This window comes from Ursus americanus, chromosome 12, assembly GCF_024610735.1.
Source record: "Ursus americanus isolate L20-20 chromosome 12, mUrsAme1.1.p, whole genome shotgun sequence".
NCBI lineage: Eukaryota > Metazoa > Chordata > Mammalia > Carnivora > Ursidae > Ursus > Ursus americanus.
Genome location: NC_142138.1, coordinates 23103566 through 23123987, shown reverse-complemented (window position 1 = coordinate 23123987; position 20422 = coordinate 23103566). Strand labels below are relative to the sequence as shown.

The 20422-nt window shown below is 43.2% G+C and overlaps 1 protein-coding gene across 1 annotated transcript; it reads right to left on the bottom strand.

Moving 5' to 3' along the window:
- Positions 1-8290: 8290 nt before the first annotated feature.
- On the bottom strand, positions 8291-11364 carry GADD45A (growth arrest and DNA damage inducible alpha). The gene is made up of 4 exons (XM_045802060.2): positions 11122-11364; positions 10514-10615; positions 10032-10269; positions 8291-8964 (listed from the first exon to the last, which is right to left on the bottom strand). Exons 1-4 carry the CDS (start codon positions 11163-11165, stop codon positions 8851-8853), a joined length of 498 nt encoding a protein of 165 aa, XP_045658016.1. The 5' UTR covers positions 11166-11364; the 3' UTR covers positions 8291-8850.
- Between the last annotated feature and the right edge of the window lie 9058 nt (positions 11365-20422).

Here is a 20422-nt window from a genome sequence, read left to right as displayed (position 1 = left end):
TCTTTCTGAACCATTATCACCCTCCTCAAACCCACCCCCCCACCGCTGCCACCTCCTATTTATCTCCTTCCCATCAGGCAAATAATTCTGCCTTCTCCATCAAGCAACCAAAATGTTGGGGCCATTTGGCCTGAATTCTTAAATTTCCTACCTTCCCACTCTCAAATGTCTCCATCACACCTGTTCAGATATCTTCCATCAAAGGGACAGGTTGAGAAGCAACCTCTGGTTCAAGTCCAAATTCTCCAGCTATCTCCTAAGCCCGCTACCATCTTCTTCCCTTTATTAAAGATTTCCAAAGAGTGATCAGCCTTCCTTGTCTTCTCCCCACTTCCCATCTCTCGATTGGCTGCAATCTTGCTTTTACCCCCACCATTGTAATAGAGCTGATTTCACCCACTAAAATGGCCAGTAAGCCCCCAATTTCCAAATTCAACGGAGCATTTTGGTTTCTGTTTCAAGGACCCCTGTTGGACTTGTTCTTTTTCATAAACTCACCATTCTGCACCACTGGCTTCTGTGATATCAGACTCTTTTTCCCTCCTCAGTCTCCTTTTCATATGTCTGCCCCCTAAAATCTCACCCTCAGTCCCAAGTTTTGGTCCTTAGGCCCACTGCTCCTTTTCCTGCTTTACCCATCCTTCTTGGGTATACGCTAAAGATTCCCAAATCTATACAGCGGGCTCAGTTTTTGTCCAAGCATCAGACTTACCTATCCCATTGGACATTTCAACAGCACACACAGACTTGGAACATGATGTGTTGAAACCCATCCCCCTCCCTAAAATTTAACTGGTAGCACTACCGTCTCTAAATTGCCATAGCTGGAAACCGGAGAGGCATTCAAGAATCCCACCTCGTTCCTTACATCTGCTCACCCATTCTTGCCTATTTCATTTACCAAAGACTTGGGAAATCCCAAATCCCTGATTTTCCTCATCAACTATGAATTCAGGCCCATATAATCCCTTGGTTGAACTACTGCAAAAACCTCCAATCTAGTCTCCAGCCTATGTGGCGACCTCTGGCATTAAGGTAACCAACTGTCTCGATTTACTTGGGGCTATCTTGGTTTGGGCCCCGAAAATCTCACATCCCAGAAATCCCTCCACCTCTGTTGCTCATATTACTTTTACTCACAAATGAAACTTGCAAAACTCACAAATGAAACTGAAAATCCATGGGCCTCTCTCAGGTACAGCTAGATCCAGGAGCTCGCTTTCAGGTTCCACTCTGACCTTTCCTTTTGAATAGCTTTATTCTCTATAAGGCAAGCCTTCTGCTAGCAATCATAGACACATCTATCAGCTTGCCAGCACCAGAAAGAGATCCTCTACTCTAGCAGAAATGTCCCAGGACGTTTTCTGATTGGCCCAGTTGAAGTCACATATCTATCCCCAAACCAATCACCATAGCCAGAAGGACTGGCTAAGCCTGTATAACAAATCTACCCTTGAGGCTGAGGTGGGGAGTGCTAATAAGAAAGAAGATTCACAGAAGGAAGCGGGGGGGCAGACAGATGACAACAATGAAGAGCTGTCCCCTTACGTGACACTGCCTTCAAATCTCATCCAGCATGCTATGGCCTGACCAACTGAACCCATCTGAGAAAAGTGACTCATAGAACACTCCAACTTAACCATTTTACTTTTCTACATAAAACTCCCAGAATCCTCTCCATGCTTGGATATGGACAAAGTCCATGCTCTTTAGAAGAGCATACAAGACTATGACCTGGTCTCTGTCTACCTTCTCAGCCTATTTCTCCACTCCCTTCCTTAACACTTAATCCTCTAGTAAATACCACAGACTGAAGAGTCTCTCATGTGCCACACCTTTCTCCCCTGACTAGTTCCTAAGCATGCTTCAGGACTCAGGTCAAGCATCACTCTTTCCTGGAAGGCTTCCTCACCACCACCACTACCCTATACATACACACACACACACACACACACACACACACACAGCGTGCCCAAACTTGCCCAACCACCGCACCGACTTGAAAACGTGTCAGCTTCCTATACTCGACTGCAGGTAGAAACCGCATCATAATCATGTTTATATAGCAAGTTCTAGCACAGTGCTTGGCACACAGTATGCACTCAACCTTTGATTTCAGACAGAAAACGTTCTGATAATTCAAATAAGCAATAAGGAACCAAATTAATAGAAATGGAGGAGAAACCAGCTTCATCGAAATGAACGTAATCTAATTGGATGGTGTCTCTCCATATTCTCTGCTGCTGGGCTATGTGGCTGACTGGGGGTTTTCTTTTTTCTTTAAATCTCCCTCTAATTTGCAAATACAGAAGGATTACATAGAACACATACGTAGCATGCATACATAGAAAATTACTCATGGGAGATACCATTGTCATTAGGTTACATAGAGTGAGTACTTCTAGGAACTGACCTAAGTGTTTTCTACACACAATTCCTTTAATCCTCACAACAAACCAATGAAATAAGCCTCGTTTATTTTTCCATTTCATAGGAGAAATAATTGAGGCTTAGAGAAGTTACACTAACTTTCCCAAGTTCTAGCTGGGATCAAGGATCCAAGCCCTGATCTTTCTGGTTCTAAAAGCCCATGGTCTTAACTACTACACTCTTGGTCTTTATTTTTGCCAGCTCAGTCCTTAACAGTTACACCAAGAAGCAGTGTGAAATCAGAAGGTTCTTCTCCAGGTGAGCCATTTCTTGTGAAATGATTATTTTGATGATTGTAATACAATTACAATCAGGTGTTAAGGGGTGATACTAAGAAAGTTTGCTGCTTCTGCGGATAGTAAGTTCTTTCTGAGAAACTTAATCGTAGAAAATGTGTTAGCCTAAAAGCACCTTAGGGACACACAAATCGCTTGTGCCACAATGAAGTTCCAAGATGAAAGGGAACAATGCTTAGAATTCTCTCCTGGTTTTTGTCTCCTTCTGTTTTCCTGAGGCTCTGTCCCACTTATTGGATAAGTAAAAGATTAGATCCAATTAGTTTCATCCTCCCCCAGGCTAACCTCTGCTGTCTGGTTGGCCTCTTTGAGAGACAGCTCCAGGATACAGAGGACTGAATTCACACTAAAACTCTTGATTCTTTTTCTTCCTTGCCCTGGGACTCTGGCGGTGTCTCTTGACGTCTCTAAGCCTCAGGTGCTTTATCAAGGAATCAAATTAATAAATGTGAAAGCATGCTCCAAGCCAGAAAGTGCTCATTGATAGAAGAAAAATAGGAACTCAAGTCACTGCCGGAGCTCCTACCTGTGCCTGACACGGAGCAGTACTCCTTGTACATCAACGAGCCGTTGTTTTGACCGTGCCGATCGGGTTCTTCCTTGTCTTGTCCAAAGCGCCCAGCTCTGTGTCTAGCACCGAACAAACAGGGCTGCAGCTCGGCCAGTTCAAGGCCGTGCTGAGAGCCATTCTGCGCGTGGACTCAAGCCTCTTGGCGTTCTGGCAACTTGTGCAATAAACGCCGTAGTAAACTAGTAAATTCTAACTCTGTCTACAGGTAGCAAGTATTGCTGGTTATTATCTCTTCCCCGAAAATCTCTTCAGCCTTTGCAGAGAAATGTGTATTCCTCAGCTCCTAGTGGGCTGGCATCGGGGCGGCTGGAAACTGATCAAACGAGAGCGTCTCCCTCCGCCTCCCCTAGATTTGTAGAATAGTTCTGCTGAATTTCACCTGGAAGAACGCCAAGAGTGCTTCTCAGACTTCCCTGATGATAAGATTTACCTGAAGTGCTTGTTAAAAAACAAATTCTGAGTCTTATCTCAGCCCCTCTTAATCTGAAGCTCCTGGGAAGGGTCTCGAAGCTATGTTTTTAACAACATAGGTCTTTGTTATTATCAGAACGATTGAGAAATTCTGATACTGCGAACAACTCACTTTACGCAGGAAAATTCTGAGCCCCAGACTGAGAGATGTGCATCGTGGGGGGTGAAGAGTGAACCCCACATGCTTAAAAGGATTACGACGGGAAGCCTGAGTCCAGCAGGCTTGAGTTTACAACTGGGAGGGGAGGTCTGTGGCAAACCGGAAATCCTTGTGTAGAGGCCTCCTCTCAGCTCCAGCCACTTGTGGCCATGTATAGCAATAGAAATCAGAATTTTTCTAAAAAATGTCTCCATGTTTAAATGTTGACAATGGATTAAAAAAAAATTCTTTAAGCATTTGCAAGCCAAATTTCTCTTCACTACCAGTTTTTGCATTAGGACTCTGAGCCATAGCATCTTTTCCTTGACTCTCATGCTAGTGATAGCACCGTCCCTTCCCTCAGTGGTAACAGTTATTTTTATGGCTTAAAAAAAATTTTTTTTTAGTAAGTAATCTCTGTGCCCAATATGGGGCTCAAACTCACGACCCTGAGATCAAGAGTCAGATGCTCTACCAACTGACCCGGCCAGGAGCCCCCTACGTGATTCTCTATCACCTAATAAAAAAAGCCTGAATCGTAGGGCCCTTTGTGGTCTGGCTCCCGCCACGCTTCCCACTCCATCACCTATCGTTGGAAAACATGGATTCTAGAGCTGGGTTGCCTCAGTTTGCATCTTGGAGTTGCTATGTACTAACAGTGTGACTCTAGGCTAAGTTCTCTCACTGTGTATTTGACTCTTCATCTTCCAAATGGCAGCAACAGTACCTACGTCCACAGAGTTGTCGTGAATCCTCACGTGTTACTGTAAAGAGCTTAGAAGAATGCGGAGCCCGTAGTGGACCCTGTGTTATGGTTGCCCCCCAGAAGCTAGCCCCGCCATGCCTCGAATTCACACATTCAGAGCTCCAGTCCCCCTTTCTGGAATGAATGTTCTTCACTGTACCCTGGCAGAGCTCTTTATCCTTCAAGTTTCACTGAGCTGGCAAAGCTTCCTGCCCCCCAGGAACACTTACACCTTGAATATAATACATCACCACTTAGCACCCCGTATTGCTCTGCTAAAGGCACAGACTTTGCTTGTCCACTTTTGTAGCCCCAGGACCTGACGCCGTGCCCAGGACGTCCTTTCCGTAAATAGTGTTAAAGGAATAAATGTGTTGATCTTGATTTTCTTATTTGATTATAAATTTAAGGACAAACGCTCCCGTTGGCTGCATCTATGTAATCTCTACAGCGCCTAGCAGAATTATATTCAATAGTCAATAAATTAATTTCTGCAGCTTGCAAAATACAATGCTCAAGTCTGATCAAAGAGCTTCCTACCTTTTGCTCCGTGCCATCCCCATATGCCCTCCAGAGATTTCTACCATTTGAACTCCCATTAGCAGTTCTCTGGGCCTTTCTTCTGTTACTGGGCACTTTTTGCTTTGGATTATATCTACCGATGTCCATGGCTCGTTGCTTGGGGCTCCTTGAGGCCAAGTAGGTGCCTGATTTTTTTTTTTTTCAGACTTCAGTATAACCAGTATGGTTCCTTGCGCATAGTAAGCACTCGCTAAATATTTCTTGGTGGTCTTCATGAATATGACCTTTTCACAGAGTTTATGTTTTTTCTAAGGATTGTTTAAAAAAAAAGAAAAAAGCTTCAATTCAATTTGAGGGATGCTGGCCCTGTGTTAAATCATGCCATAAGGGGTTTTGTTCATTTGAAAGAAACACATCTCACTGCTTGCAGCCTTTTACCATACGGCAAAGAATAAAATTTAACTTACATAGTTGAAAATTGAGGAAACAATGATTTCACAAGGGTTACAGTAAAGCATCTCAAAAGATGTTTTGGAAATGCTTCCAGTTCACAGTATACAAATGCTCTTTCCTAGAAATAACCCTTTTTATTTAATTGGGAAATAATATATGTATCACAGGAGATTCGTTTCCTTCATGCGTCCTTTTATTATAGAAGTTTAACTTACTGAGGGTGGCCCTGGTTTAATTGTAAAAGGAGGAGGCAATGGTATTTACAACACTGAGGTGAAGTTACCAGTGGAAAAATAGGTATTTTCCACACACAACACATCTTAGGTAGATGAAGGGACTTTTGTTCCTGTTGTAACATTCCCACCTACTTGCAATAAGTAGGCTTAATAGCATTTAAGGCAAGACTGAGGAATAGTAACATCAATTAGAGGTAGAAGTTGCCCAGGTAACCACACACTTGTTTACAATTAACTCAACTGTTTCACGATTGGGTTCTTCAACACCAGGTTAAGTTTGTGTAATGTTCAGTCAGGAAAGACTAGCAACGGTTAAAACTTAAAACCCCAGACAACAGTTTTGCATTAATTATTGGGATCTTCCCGAAACAAAACGATCTGAAGAACGGACACCACCGCTTCCTATCTCTAAGCACTATGAATTCAGAACAGAGATTTGAAACTTTCTCAGAATAAATATATTTATACTGTGTTTTAAGGCAGCAATCTGTCCGATGGTTTTTAGTTTCCCGACTGCTCTCGCCTGCATTTTAGTAATAGACTATATTGAGCACCTATCACATGTCAGGTTGTTTGCATTCACTGCTGCTAAATCATTCACTGAGCCACCAAATATTAATTCAATGCCCACTGCCCGCTGAGAAGTGCGCTAAATCCTGGGCCACAATTATGAACCAGACATCAGCTCTTACCTTTAGTTTCGGAGACGAGGGAACAATTCCGCAACATTCTATCTCCGTTTTATAGATGAGGGGAACGCGATGCAGAGGGACTAACCCTGGCCTTCACACCAAGCAGCGCTGCTGCCCTTCCAGGGTTAATTCACTCAGCGTCTTTAATCAAGCAACTGTTTGGAGGAGGATTGAAAATCCTTAGTAGGAAGGGAAGAACATTCTATTCAAAACTCCATGCTCTCCATCTTTTGGTAAAACAAAGATTAAGTACCAGTTACGTTTTAGATCCGGCACCAGCTTGAATAAAATACAATGAGCTTTCAAAAGGCCTAACAACCCACATTTCCAGCAGATGTGGAAAAACAGAAACTTAATTGCGAGGTGAAGGGCTTCATGGGCCTGTGTTGTCCCTAAGATGCAGAAACTTGGAGCTTTGTGTTACTGTTAGTCGGTTTGGTTTTCTCTCCTGACTTCTACTTTTTCCTAATTACATGTAGTCATGACAAGGATGGGAGACAGATGGCGGGGGAGCCGTGGGGGGTGCCATTTGCCAAATAGGCAAAAAAAAAAAAAAAAAAAATTCTGTGGACTAAAACTATGTGAGGCTTCCCCTCAGTAAGCATTTTTGCTTTCTTTGGCTACACCTAGAGGAGATTGTTGCAGTTAATTATCAAGTGACTGTTCCAACTAAGAGGTGATTGATCTGCTGAAACCTTTCATCTTTGCTCTTTTCTTCCATCTCTCATTGAATCCAACCAGACCCCTCAAAACCAGAGCAGAAACGTTCAGCTGGAAGACATACAGCTCTAGAGAGAATAAGGGCACCGGAATTCTTTGCCAGGCCACTTCCCTGTTTGTTCCTTAAACATGGTTCTGCAAACTGCACAGCCTTGGACGGATCCAGTCACTTCCTGATTGGTGTTACCTCCAGCCTCTTATCCCATAACCTCTCCGTCACAGGCCCCAGTGTTATCTTCCCAGAACACAGATCACGTCACTCCCCGTCTGAAGGCCTCTGCTGAATCCCCAGGGTTTACAGAAGGAAGGAAGCCCAAAAGCCTGAGGGTGACACAGAATGCCCTTCAGAGTCTGGGCCTAATCCCCACCCCCTTTTTCCACCTTATCTCTCCCTTCTCTTCCACACCAGAGGCACACAGAATCACCCTTTGTTCCCTGAACCCGGTTTGGCCTTTCAGGGAACCACACCTTTGCACAAACCAGGGTCGCTGCCAGCAACATCCTTTTCCTCTCTAGCTGGGGAGATGAAACTCGAGTTTTAAGACCCACATAAGATGACCTCTCCACAGCAAAAATGTCTCTGTTCTTGCAGGTAACTTTGGTCACTTTCTCCTCTCTGCTTCCTTAGCATTTTGCATTTATTCTTACTATAATATTAATATCACTGAATGGTAATTATTCTGATTTTGCAAGTGTAATCTCGAACACTTCTTTCCCCTAACTGCAACCCCAACTCCTCTTAAATCACCTTTGGTTTTTGGACATAGTGTAAAGTAGGGTGCCAGTAAAATGTCCGTTAAATAAAGACTAAGAAATATAATCATGCCATGTCCAGCCCAAATGTGTAAAAGTGGAAAATATGTACATACGTAACACACAGATATTTCTCTATATAGAGGCAGACACATATACTATAGATACATGATTTCAGAAGGGTTTTAATTTTTCCATATAAAAAAACTTGTTTAAAATACATTGCAAGTTAAAAGAAACAAAAGCACACATTAAGAAATGATGCAATTATTCCATACCAGTTTATTGTAGGTATTGTGTTTCAAAAAATTTATAGCATAAATAACTTTTCATGTCATAAAATAACTTAGTACAATTTATAATAAAACTTTGAGAATTTAACATCTCATCAAAATACAATAAAATATGGTTTTAAAATATGATTAACCCTTTCCGCTTTTCTTTTACTTGAGGGCATATAAACCAAAAATACCCAAACTACTGCAGTACATTTGAACTTTAAGCACATTTGGTTTATTTAAATGTAACTCAACCATCCTAAATTAATACATAGTTTGTTTTCCTTCCTGCGTGGTTCTTTGTAATTTTTTGTGCCTTTTGACTTGTATTTGTTTCAACACAGCTTCCTTCTTCATTTTCACCTCTTTCCATCTGCAAAGTCATCTAGCTCCGGCCCCCGGAACATGTAGTTGAACTCACTCAGCCCCTTGACATCAGTTTCTGTAATCCTTGCATCAGTGTAGGGAGTAACTGCTTGAGTAACTACAAAGGTATTTCAAAACTTCAGTGCAATTTGGTTCAGTTATTTTCATTCAGATGCCATCACCGTTCAGGGAGATTAATCACTGGAACCCACTGATCCATGTAGCGACTTTCCCGGCAAAAACAAATAAGCTGACTTAAGGCAGGGTCCTTCCACTGCGATGAATGTGGATTCTGGAAACAAATTGAGAAAAATAAATGTACTATTTAAAAAAATTCGCATCTGCTAATAATGACACTCATGTTGAGGGAAAGACAACTTGAACATCCTATACTTTGCATGACATAGAGACCAGTTACAACCATAAAACAAACTTTCTTCTAGGTAGTTGTTTTCCTGCAAAAATCATAAGGGTAATTCTCCACTAAACCATACTCTGCAAAGTGTGAACACATGCAACTCTCCGAACCATATACGTATGTTTGCATGACACTTATTTAGTTGTGCATGAGAGTATCATTCACAGGTTTGTCCTGTGGAAGAGACGTGAGTGAAACAGCTCTGAGAAATATTTCCATGCTCTGTGTACAATGAGATGAGAGCTGCATAACAGTTAAGGAGAACTGCCACCTGATAACCTCCCAAGAGACAGAGCAGTAATTTTCAGGAGTAGCAAAATGATTGGGCTGCCACTTAACTAGACGAGCCAAAAAGTAGTAAAACGTAAAAGACAAAGCTATCATATTTACCTCTGGAAATACAAGTTATCTATCTACCAAAGGTTTTTATCAGGGAAAAGGGTTCATGAAAAAAAGGCAAGATTGCCAAGAAAAAATTCCTACTCCATACTCTTAATGTATTTCTAGGGAATTAATAAGGTCTGTCTCCTACACCATTTCTATTTTTAACTTTGAGTGGTGGAGAATGAAGCTGACTCCTTAATGAGGGTGAGCCAGGAATTTATTTGGCTTTATCTAATCCGCCCTACTAAAGGAATTAGTCACGGGAGGTAGTGCAGATGTAGGTAGGGAGTAGCTGGGCTGACAGTGCTGACTCACAAGGATCTCTTCCGCTGCTGGCAGCCTCCAACGTGCTTAGACATGTTCTGTACCAGAGAAAATCCTGATGATGAAACCAGCACATCTCGGCTGAAAGTCCAGCCACACGCTCTAAAGGGGCAAAGGCAGCCACGCTCTTGCCCTCCCCCTCACTCCAGATCTGCAGTCAGGCGACTCTCAGCCCTCGCTCGCTTCCCTCCAGGACTCTAACTCCGGCCGGCCCGCAGCCCCCTTTCGCTTACCGTCACCAGGACGCAGTGCAAGTCCGGGGGCTGCTCGGCGCCCTCGCTCGCTGCTGGGCTGGCGTCGGGCTCCAGGAGCAGGAGCTCGGCCAGTCGGCCCGGGTTGCTGACGCGCAGGATGTTGATGTCGTTCTCGCAGCAGAACGCCTGGATCAGGGTGAAGTGGATCTGCAGAGCCACATCCCTGTCGTCGTCCTCGTCCGCCGCCAGCAGACACAGCACCACGTTATCTGGGTCGCTGAGGGCGGCGGGAGGGGCGGGTGAGCGCGGAGGCACCACCCGTCCGCGTGGACGCCCGTAACACCCGCCCGGGGGCCCCGGGGTCGCGCCCCGGCTTGCTCGCTCCCCCCTGGGGCAGGCGGCCGCGGGGCGGGTGGGAAGCCGCAGGAAGCCGCGCTGCAGGGCGAGGGGCGCTCCGCGAGGTCGCCCCCGGGCTGGGGCGGGAAGGGGTGTCACGGGGGACTCGCGAGGGCCCCACTTACACGTTGAGCAGCTTGGCCGCCTCATACACCCCGACGGTGATGGTGCGCTGACTCAGGGCTTTGCTGAGCACTTCCTCGAGGGCATCCCCCACCTTATCCATCCTACACGCGAGCGAGAGCAAGGGGGTCCCGTCAGCCCAAGTCTCTTCGGGTCCATTGCCGCCCCCTCACCCGGCACCGCGACCCTCCCTCCCGCTTTCGTGCGCCGCCGCGCCGCCCGGCTTTCTGCAAACCCCAAGCCTCCCCCCCGGCCCGTGACCCCTCGCACGCCCAGAGGCCGGGAGGCCTGCGAAAAGCCCCCCCACCCTCCCCCGAGGGCGCTGCCAGTCCCCGGCGCTGGGCGCAGCCACAGGCTGCCAGCCGCAGGAGCCGCACGGGCAGGGACGGTCCCTTCTGCCCTTTGCCAAGGCCCGGAGGGGCTCGGCCGGGTGGGGGGGCACGCTCCTTCCGTCCACCGGAGCCTCTGAGAAGGTCCCCAAAAGAGACGCACGGGAGGTGGCTCTGCAAACTTTTAACCGCTCGCTCCCCGGCAAACCTTGCACAGCCTGGACGCGCTGGGTGCGCGCAGTGGGCGAGAAGAGTTCCGGGAGAGGATCCGGCCGCCTTACCTTTCGGTCTTCTGCTCTCCAGCCGAGAATTCCTCCAAAGTCATATTGCAACTGCGGGTCCCCCACAGAGAGAGAGCGGCGTGCGGGCTGCTCCTGCCACTGTGGGCGCTCGGGCGCCTGCTCTCTACGCTCCCTCACAGGCTCCTCCAGCGCCCGCCGCCGCAGCGCCGTCCGTCCGTCCCACCCGCCCCACTCGCTCGCCCGCTCCCAGTCCCTCGCCGCTCCACCGGCAGCTGCCTCACAGCCACTGAAGGACAAAGGCCCCGCTCGCCGGAGTTATCCTGCTAACCCCCAGCCAACCACCACCCGCTTCGTTTGCATATGCGCAGCCATTGGACTATGCAAATCAGCCTGCTCCGACAATTTGACCCCAGGCCCTGGAACCGTGGGGAGAGGAGAGGAAGGGGGTGGAGCCACTCGGAAGGCGAGCTTAGGGGGCGGGGGCGGTGCAGGGCTCGGGGAGGGCGGGGTCCGGAGCGGACTCTCTCATCCTGTTGGAGGGGCGGGTGGGGGGGGGGTCTTTGCAGTGGCGGGGGAGAGGGGATGTCTTCCACTTGAGGTCAGATCAGTCTGCCAAGTGTTTTTCTAGTGGTGCACATTTTTCTATTGTCGTTTCATGTCTTTTGTTTTTAGGGGTTGCTATTAAAATCTATTTCCAGGGCTAATGCACCCAAGTCTAGTAATTATTAGTAAGCAGGTTACATAAAAAGAGTGTTTCAGACCTCTGGGGCAAAGTTTACCTCAGAAGTGTTGTTTATGTAAGTCTAGGCAAAGCTGCTTATTAGTAGTAGTATTATTTCGGTGCCCTGATGGCTGGTTTGATTTATTTTTGGAAGGTTGCAAGGGTTGGAAGCTCAAAAAAGAAAAATCAACACATTTGTGTTTGGTGATGGCATGGAACCAAGTTGGAATCTTTTCCATAGAAAGCAGAAAGCCTTCCCACCTGCCCAGGGTAACTGGGAACACGGAAAACCGTGTTCAGGAGGAGCTGGTTACCACGTGTGTGTATCCTAGCCTTGCAACCCAAATTCACCTTTCTCAGAGAGCATTTCCCAGAGGACGATCCTTCTGCACCACACCAGCTAACAGACAAATAAATGTCTGACACCCACACACGTCTAAATTGAAAACACACTCAGTATGCCCTAAGCTTCCTTTCATAAGGCAAGTATGTCACTACCTTCCACAGAGAGCCTATGATCTCACTGTGAATTATTGATGTTAGATGCTGAATCATGAAGCTGCAGCTATAGGACTTTTTAGTCATATGCTAAAATTTCACCTTTGAGATAATGGCAACCTGTGGGTGGAAAGCAAGCAGAAGTTACACATTTTTGAAAAGCAAACTTCAGTGTATAGACTTTGACTTAATAAGTTGAAAGTTCTTGCCTTTGTTTTATGAGTATATGCAATAAATGCATAAACATGTCTTAAACCTATTGAAGTTACCAAAAGTGGTGAAAATGCCTCCCATATGCTCTCATTCAAAACCGTGCTTGCATTATTAAGGTCTCTGTATAGCCAGAGGTCAGAGAAGTAATTTTTGCAAAGGTACATAGGAGTTTTTGCACCTGCATGTTTGTATCATTCTAGACAAAATATTCTCCAGCTCTCTTGATCTTAATTTAGTGGAAAAGAAAAGTGATATGTTGGTTTTCTGGCTCATTTATTTGAGCTGACATTTTGCACTTAATCCCTAACTGCATTGTCAGCAAGGGGCAATGTTTGAGTAAAGGAATGGTCATGGTCAATGGATAATTTACCCAAGGGTGCGTGTGTATTTCATATCTGTGCCCTAAATCCTAACATGTGATGCCTTTCTAAAGAATTCCTTAAAATTGAAATTTTGGTGGGTACTGAAATACTTTCAGTTGTGCAAACAAAACCCGAATTATACAATATGGCCTGAGTCATCATTTGGAAATTGTTGAAATGTGTTCTGTGAAACTCCAAGGTTCTCTCCACTAGGTATTTCTTACTGGTTCTTTGAAAGAAAGTGTGATCACAGCAGGCTCACAAAGAATTAGGGAATTGTGTGAGTTTCTTGCTAGCAGGGACTGTGACTTCACGAACTTAGTGTTCTCAGCATCTCGTACAATTTCTGCATTTAATAAAAGAACAGTCAATGTTTATTAAGTTGAAAAGAATCCGAGAGCTGAACGAGATCTCAGGATCCTGCAGTCCTGTGCAGTGCATGAATCTTCTCTAAGATGTTACAGCTGTAACTTTAATTCAAAAAAATTTCTTTGATGTCATACCTTATACCAAGAACTATACAATTCCCGATCCTTTGCCTTTAAAGTGCTTGCCATCTAATTGGTATGCCCATGCTTGGACTGGATTTTGGGACAAAATAGTGTGCACTGTCATCAGCTAGCTATGCTGAAATCCCATGACTTTAGTCATCTGAACGGAAGCTGTAGGACAGTAGAACCCGTGTATTGTTTACACCAATTCCAATGAACCACGGCCCTAATAATGCTCCACCCAAGTCAACTATATACAGTGAAAATGTGGTATAAAGTGGTTATTTCTTAATATAGGCCTAGTCCCTCATTGGAGAACTATCGTGCATGCTCTGTTTGGCCTCATGGGAAGGCAGTTTGTTCAAGTGTTATGGGGTTGTTCTCCATGAGATAAGCCTAGCTTTCCAGTATTCAAAAATATTCACTTGTCATACTTTCTGACTTAGATACGTTACATCATTTCACCTCATTGCTGAGTCTACCTAGAATGTTTCATCAGCAATTATCTTCCAAAGTGGTCATCTTGGCTGAAGTAGAAGCTGCCATTTCTCTATAGCTAGATTACAGTTATATGTTGGTGACGATGATCTCAGATGATTTATTTCATAAACGCTTCTTAGTCCTGGGGATGTTGCTGTCCAATGCCAGATCAGAAGAATTTCCCTAGATCAGGACAGAACATGTATATATGTGTATTTTTAAAAATAACTCTAATATGTGAAATCATTTTAAAAACTACCCCAAGTAACCCCAAGTACTTCAACTGCACAGGACTGGAATGACCTGTAATAATATTTGTAAGGTTGCCAAATGGTTATTTTCAGAAATCAGATCAAAATATGTACCCAAGAATAAATTATCTTAGTACTGCTACCTACTTTGTATGTTAAGAGTCTTTTTGAAATTTTCTTCACTTTTATCATACATGTATTCCTATGACTGGTTCTATAGCGTAGAATAACTTTTTTTTTTCAAAACTTAGTCCTTTAACATCCAAAAGAAATATGATGCTTATTATTTCACTATTAGAAAGATCATTGTTTTTATTAAAGGAGATCAATTAGACTATGATGTAGTTCTATAACTATATGACTATATATTTTATTATTAAAAATCATAAGGTTTCTGATATATTTTTTGTGTAAGTCTGGTGAAGCTAGTTTCTAAAGGCAGACTGTGAATTTTCTTCATTTTTTCTCCCAGAGAAAATTCAGCCAAAATTTATTGTCACCTCAAAATGTGTTGTTTTTAGGGTCAATATTTCCATTTGAATTTAACATAAATGTTTAGCTTCTTGGACCACCACTGTGGTAGGCAAATTCTAAGATGACCTCAATGATCTCTAACCCCTGGTGTGAAGCTCTGTATAATCCTCTTCCCTTGAATGTGGATAGATCCTATGTCTTGTTTGTAACCAACTGAATATGGCAATGGTGTTGGACTATCACATCCACGATTATATTACATTCTATGGCAAAAGTGAAAGGATTTTGCAGATGTCATTAGGTCCCTAATCAGCTGACCTTGAGTTAATTGAAAGGGAGGTTATACCAGGTGGGCCTGACCTAATCAGGTGAGCCCTTAGGCCTTCTCTGAAGAGAGACTAGAAGCATCAGAGACTCTCCATCACTGGCTTTGAAGAAGCAATTTTCATGAATTCTACAGTGGCAAGCTAATTAATTTTGCCAACAACCTAAGGGAGTTTAGAAGTGGATCCAACCCTAGTCAATCCTTTAGAGGAGAATGTAGGCCTGGGTGACACTGATTTTAGCCTTGTAAGATTCTGAGAACAGAGCCTAACTGAGCTATGCCTGAACTTCTGACCTGCAGAAACTGTGAAATAATAAATGAGTGTTGTTTTAAACCACTAAGTTTTGGGTAATTTGTTACATAGATCAAAACCTAGGGGCGCCTGAGTGGCACAGCGGTTAAGCGCCTGCCTTCGGCTCAGGGCGTGATCCCGGCATTGTGGGATTGAGCCCCACATCAGGCTCCTCTGCTATGAGCCTGGTTCTTCCTCTCCCACTCCCCCCGCTTGTGTTCCCTCTCTCACTGGCTGTCTCTATCTCTGTCAAATAAATAAATAAAATCTTTAAAAAAAAAAAAAACCTAATACAATCCCCTTAATGCCATCTTGTGTGTTCAATAAATCCTTACCTGATGCAAATTCTCTTCAGTTATTAATATTCATGGGAGTGGAGTCATGCTGTTGCTTTAAGCCATATGTCAAACACTTTGTGTTGACATCAGCTGTTCCCATTTCACCAGCCATGCAGGAGCGAGGCAGTTGAGGTACCAAATGAAGAGACTCGCTAGAACATTTTTCAAGGACCCCCTCACCCCATTCCTCATCTCCCCACTGAGTCAAGTAAAGTCAGAAGGCCTCTATTATAGTAGGAATGGTCTCTCTGTGAATGTCTCTGAATGGTAGACTAATCACTGGTGAGGAGGGTAGGTGGTGGTAACTGGACAATGGTAGTTTGCTCTGGTACCTTGAAATGCTTTCTGTATTTTCTATCTCTGAAAGAGGAGAGATCGTTCTTTTCACCCATCCCTTCATTGCAAAGTTTTCTTCTTCCTATCTCGTAACAGCTCAGTCCTTGGACCGCTTCTCTTCTCTGTCCATACTCACTCTTATGGTGACCTCATCCATGGCTTTAAACATTTATATGCTGATGACTCCCACATACACTTCCAATATGGCCAGTCATCATTCTTGAACCTCAGGCTTACTCATCATCTCTGTCTCAATATACAATAAGGATCTCAAACTTAAAATGACAAAGGTTGACCTTCTGATTATCCTCCTATAGGTCAATGGCAATTCCATCCTTCCCATTGTTCAGCCTCCAAACCGTGGTGTCATCCTTGACTTCTTTCCTTCACAACCCACATCCAGTCCATCAGCAAATCCTATCAGCTTACCTCAAGATGAAAAATAATTCAACCATTTCTCAGGGCTGCCACCACTACCACCATCATCTCCCACCTGGATCACTGCAACAACTGATCTCTCTCTCTGCTTTTGCCCTTCCTCTGCTCACGTCCAGCAGCCAAAGTGATTCTATAAATAGCAAGTCAAATCACAGTCAATTCTCTGCCTCAAACTTATAATAGACCCTCTTTTCACTGAGAGTAAAAGCCAAAGTGTCTACTATGGCTTAAAAGAGCCTATAAAATCTGTTCACCATGATAAAAATGTTCTAATATTGGTGGTATTGATAATTGCACAACTCTATTAATATATGAAAAAACACTAAATAGTATACATAGGGTGAATTATATGGAATATGAATTATATCTCAATAAAGCTGTCATTAAAAAAATATATCATATCCCTACTCCAATCTCATCTTTTACTACTCTCTCTCATGCTCAACCTCCTCTGGCCACACTGGCCACACTCTGACTTTCATTTTGCCTCAGGGCCTTTGTACTGCCTGCCTGCCTGGAATATTCTTTCTCCTGATAACTACATTGCTCACTCCCCTCAAGTCCCCTTCTTAAGGAGGCCTGCCCTGACCACCCAAGTTGTAAAACCTAGCATTACTGATATCCTAAACCCTGTTCCCTCTCTCTTTAACAAATTATATCACTGTCACTTTCTAATAGATACATAGATAGGTAGATAGGTAGATAGATTTTATTTAAATTCAAGTTAGTTAACATGTAGTGTATTATTAGCTTCAGGGGTAGAATTTAGGATTCATCAGTTGCATATAACAGCCAATGCTCATTACATCAAGTGCCCTACTTAATGCCCATCACCCAATTACCCCATCCCCCCACCCAGCTCCCCTCCAGAACACTGTTTGTTCCCTATAGCTAAGAGTCTCTTGTGATTTGCCTCCCTCTCCATTTTTATCTTATTTTATTTTTCCTTCCCTTCCCCTATGTTCATCTGTTTTGTTTCTTATGAGTGACATCGTATGAGTGAAATCGTATGAGTGAAATCATTCGGTATTTGTCTTTCTCTGGCTGACTTATTTCAACTAACATAATATCCGCTAGTTCCATCCACGTCATTGCAAATGGCAAGATTTCATTCTTTTTGGTGGCTGAATAATATTCTATGATATATATATACATATATATATCTATCTCATATCATATCATATCTTCTTTATCCATTCATCTGTCGGTGGACATCTGGGCTCTTTCCATAGTTTGGCTATTGTGGACATTGCTGCTATAAACATTGGGGTGTAGGTGCCCCTTCAGATCACTATGTTTTTATCCTTTGGATAAATACCTAATAGTGCAATTGCTGGGTCGTAGGGTAGCTCTATTTTTTAACTTTTTGAGGAAGCTCCATACTGTTTTCCAGAGTAGCTATACCAGCTTACATTCCCACCAACAGTGTAGGAGGGTTCCCCTTTCTCCACATCCTCACTAACATCTATTTTTTCCTGAGTTGTTAATTTTAGCCGTTCTGACCGATATCTCACTGTGGTTTTGATTTGTATTTCCCTGATGCCAAGTGATGTTGAACACTTTTTCATGTGTCTGTTGGACATTTGGTTGTCTTTTTTGGAGAAATGTCTGTTCATGTCTTCTGCTCATCTCTTGACTGGATTTTTTGTTTTTTGGGTGTTCAGTCTGATAAGTTCTTTATAGATTTGGATACTAGTCCTTTACCTGATATGTCCTTTGCAAATATCTTCGCCCATTCCATAGGTTGCCTTTTTTTTTTTTTTTGGCTGATGTTTCCTTCACTGTGCAGAAGCTTTTTATCTTGATGAAGTCCACTAGTTCATTTTTGCTTTTGTTTCCCTTGCCTTACTTCTATATGTTGTCTACTGCCTAGCTACCCCCTCAGCTTACTCTACTCCCTCAGCACAAATTCAGTGCAGTAGGATTTGCCTTGTTGCCTGGTTGATCCCTAAGTGGTTAGAATAGTGCCTGGCACAGAGTGGACCCTCAATAAATATTAAATCAGACATTGTTGAATGAATAAGGTGTGCAGATTTAAAGATGTAATTAATGAACTAGAACATAAAGCTGTAAGTAAACTTTTGGTCTCTTGTATATTGGAAAGGAAAAGGTCTTGATTGAACACTATTTTTGTTGGTCGTATTTTTAAATCACGGTGGGTTATGCACCTTTATCTGCATTCTCTATTCTTCCACATACTTCCTCCACCCACAGCCTGACAATTTTTAAAATATTTTCTTCGGGAGCTATAAACTGGTCCATTTTGTAAACTGAGGATTTTGTGACCTCTACCAGTCTGTACTGTATACACATATAAAACCCAGTAGATTAAAAGATGCTTAATTGCCAAGCTTCAAGTCTTGTTCTTTTCATGTAGCATAAAGAGATTATAATGATGAGGAAAACGACCTTGAAAGGTTTTATGAAGGTTAGTTTTGAAGTGGGAGATTTAAAAGGGCAAAGATGGGGTGTTTTGTTGTAGAAGCAACATACAAGAATCACAATGGAGATGAAATTAAAGAAACTGAATAATATTTAGGACACTGCAAACAAAAGAAATAAGGGATAAAGGAAAATAAGAGCATTCTTTACTATTTGAACTTTTATCCTGTTTCTCTGGCTTCAGTACTTGTTTATAAGTATTTAATCTCTATTCACTGAAAATTTTTTGCCAGTAGAGTTATAAATTGAAATGCTTATAAGATCTGTTCTGTGAATAATATGCATTTTTATATTTCTCTTTGGTTCTCTTTTACTTTGGCAATGAAATGTCAATCTCAAGGTCTGGAAGGTATTAAACAAGATAATTTACAATTAAACCTTCTAAGACTGATCTTTCCAAGAGGGTCTAGGACACGGTCTTTTGTGGTTGTGTGTGTGTGTGTGTGTTTAAGATTTTATTTATTTATTTAACAGAGCGAGAGAGCACAAGCAGGGGGAGTAGTAGAAGGAGAGGGAGAAGCAGGCTTCCTGCCAAACAGGGAGCCCGATCGGGACTCGATCCCAGGACTCTGGGATCATGGCCTGAGCTGAAGGCAGATGCTTAACCATCTGAGCCACTCAGGTGCCCAAGGACATGGTCTTTTGAAGCACCCATTTCTGCATGGCTGGTCTTGGAAGATGTCTGACAGTACTCTGTCTGGCTACTGTTAGACTTTATACTGTAAAGGTCCAAAGTAGTCTCATTTTTAGCAACCAAAGAATGTGGTGAGCAGACTGTTATCTGGCTGCCCATTAAGAACGCTTTACTCCTGTGCTCTGTGGACCATATCAGTTTGTGGCAAAGTGATGGATTGTGTTTAACATTCTGTTGTTGACCTATAAGGATTTTTGCCATATGTTCTAGCTCATGCCCTGAAGATATAGGAGGGGGAGGGCATATTAGCATCGCTGACCACTAAGCAGAAACGTGTCAGAAATTTTGCTTTCTCAGCTGAAACATCACCCTTGGCAAGCCGTCCCTCCCTATTCTAGGAAAACATCACCATCAGATACAAGAAGGCCTGTTTATAGATTCATATGATTGTTTATATTTTATATCTGTATGTTAGGGAAGTTTTGAAATAATGCTGTTAAATTAAGATTTATGTGGCTACTTTGCACGCACAGCCAATGCAAATCTAACTTGATGTCCTTTCAAGAATATGGCTTGAATGACTCATATTAGGCTGGCTGCTCACCCACTCCATACCTCAGTTTCCCCATCTGTCAAGTATTTAACAAAAATTTTTTTTTAGAATTCTCTCTCCCTAAAATAAATAACAGGCATAATCCTTACATTTAGATAGATAAAAGCAGAAGCGTTCTGGCTACAGCAGCCAGATAGGGATGGGATAGTGGAGGCAGAGTTCTGCAGATTTCAGCCTCCTCTCATCCCCCTCCCCCAACTCAACCCATAGTCTCTGAGATACATATTGGTCACAGCTGGAAACTAAAAAGTTTGTCGAGTAAGACCCATCCAGCTGTAACTTTTTTTGTTTAATAATTTTGTTATTCTATAATTATTTTATAATTTTCACAGCCACTGAAAAACTTCTATCTTACTTTACCACAAAAATGTTGTTTTTTGGGGCCTAAACAATTTAATCACCAAATAATCTGTCAAGAATCAAAAATACATT

Coding starts and splice junctions, on each gene's coding strand:
- GADD45A (XM_045802060.2), bottom strand. CDS start 11,165: ATGACTTTGGAGGAATTCTCGGCTGGAGAGCAGAAGACCGAAAG. Junction 10,270..10,513: donor GCGGCCAAGCTGCTCAACGT/GTAAGTGGGGCC, acceptor CGCCGCCCTCAG/CGACCCAGATAACGTGGTGC. Junction 8,965..10,031: donor TGCACTGCGTCCTGGTGACG/GTAAGCGAAAGG, acceptor ATTTGTTTCCAG/AATCCACATTCATCGCAGTG.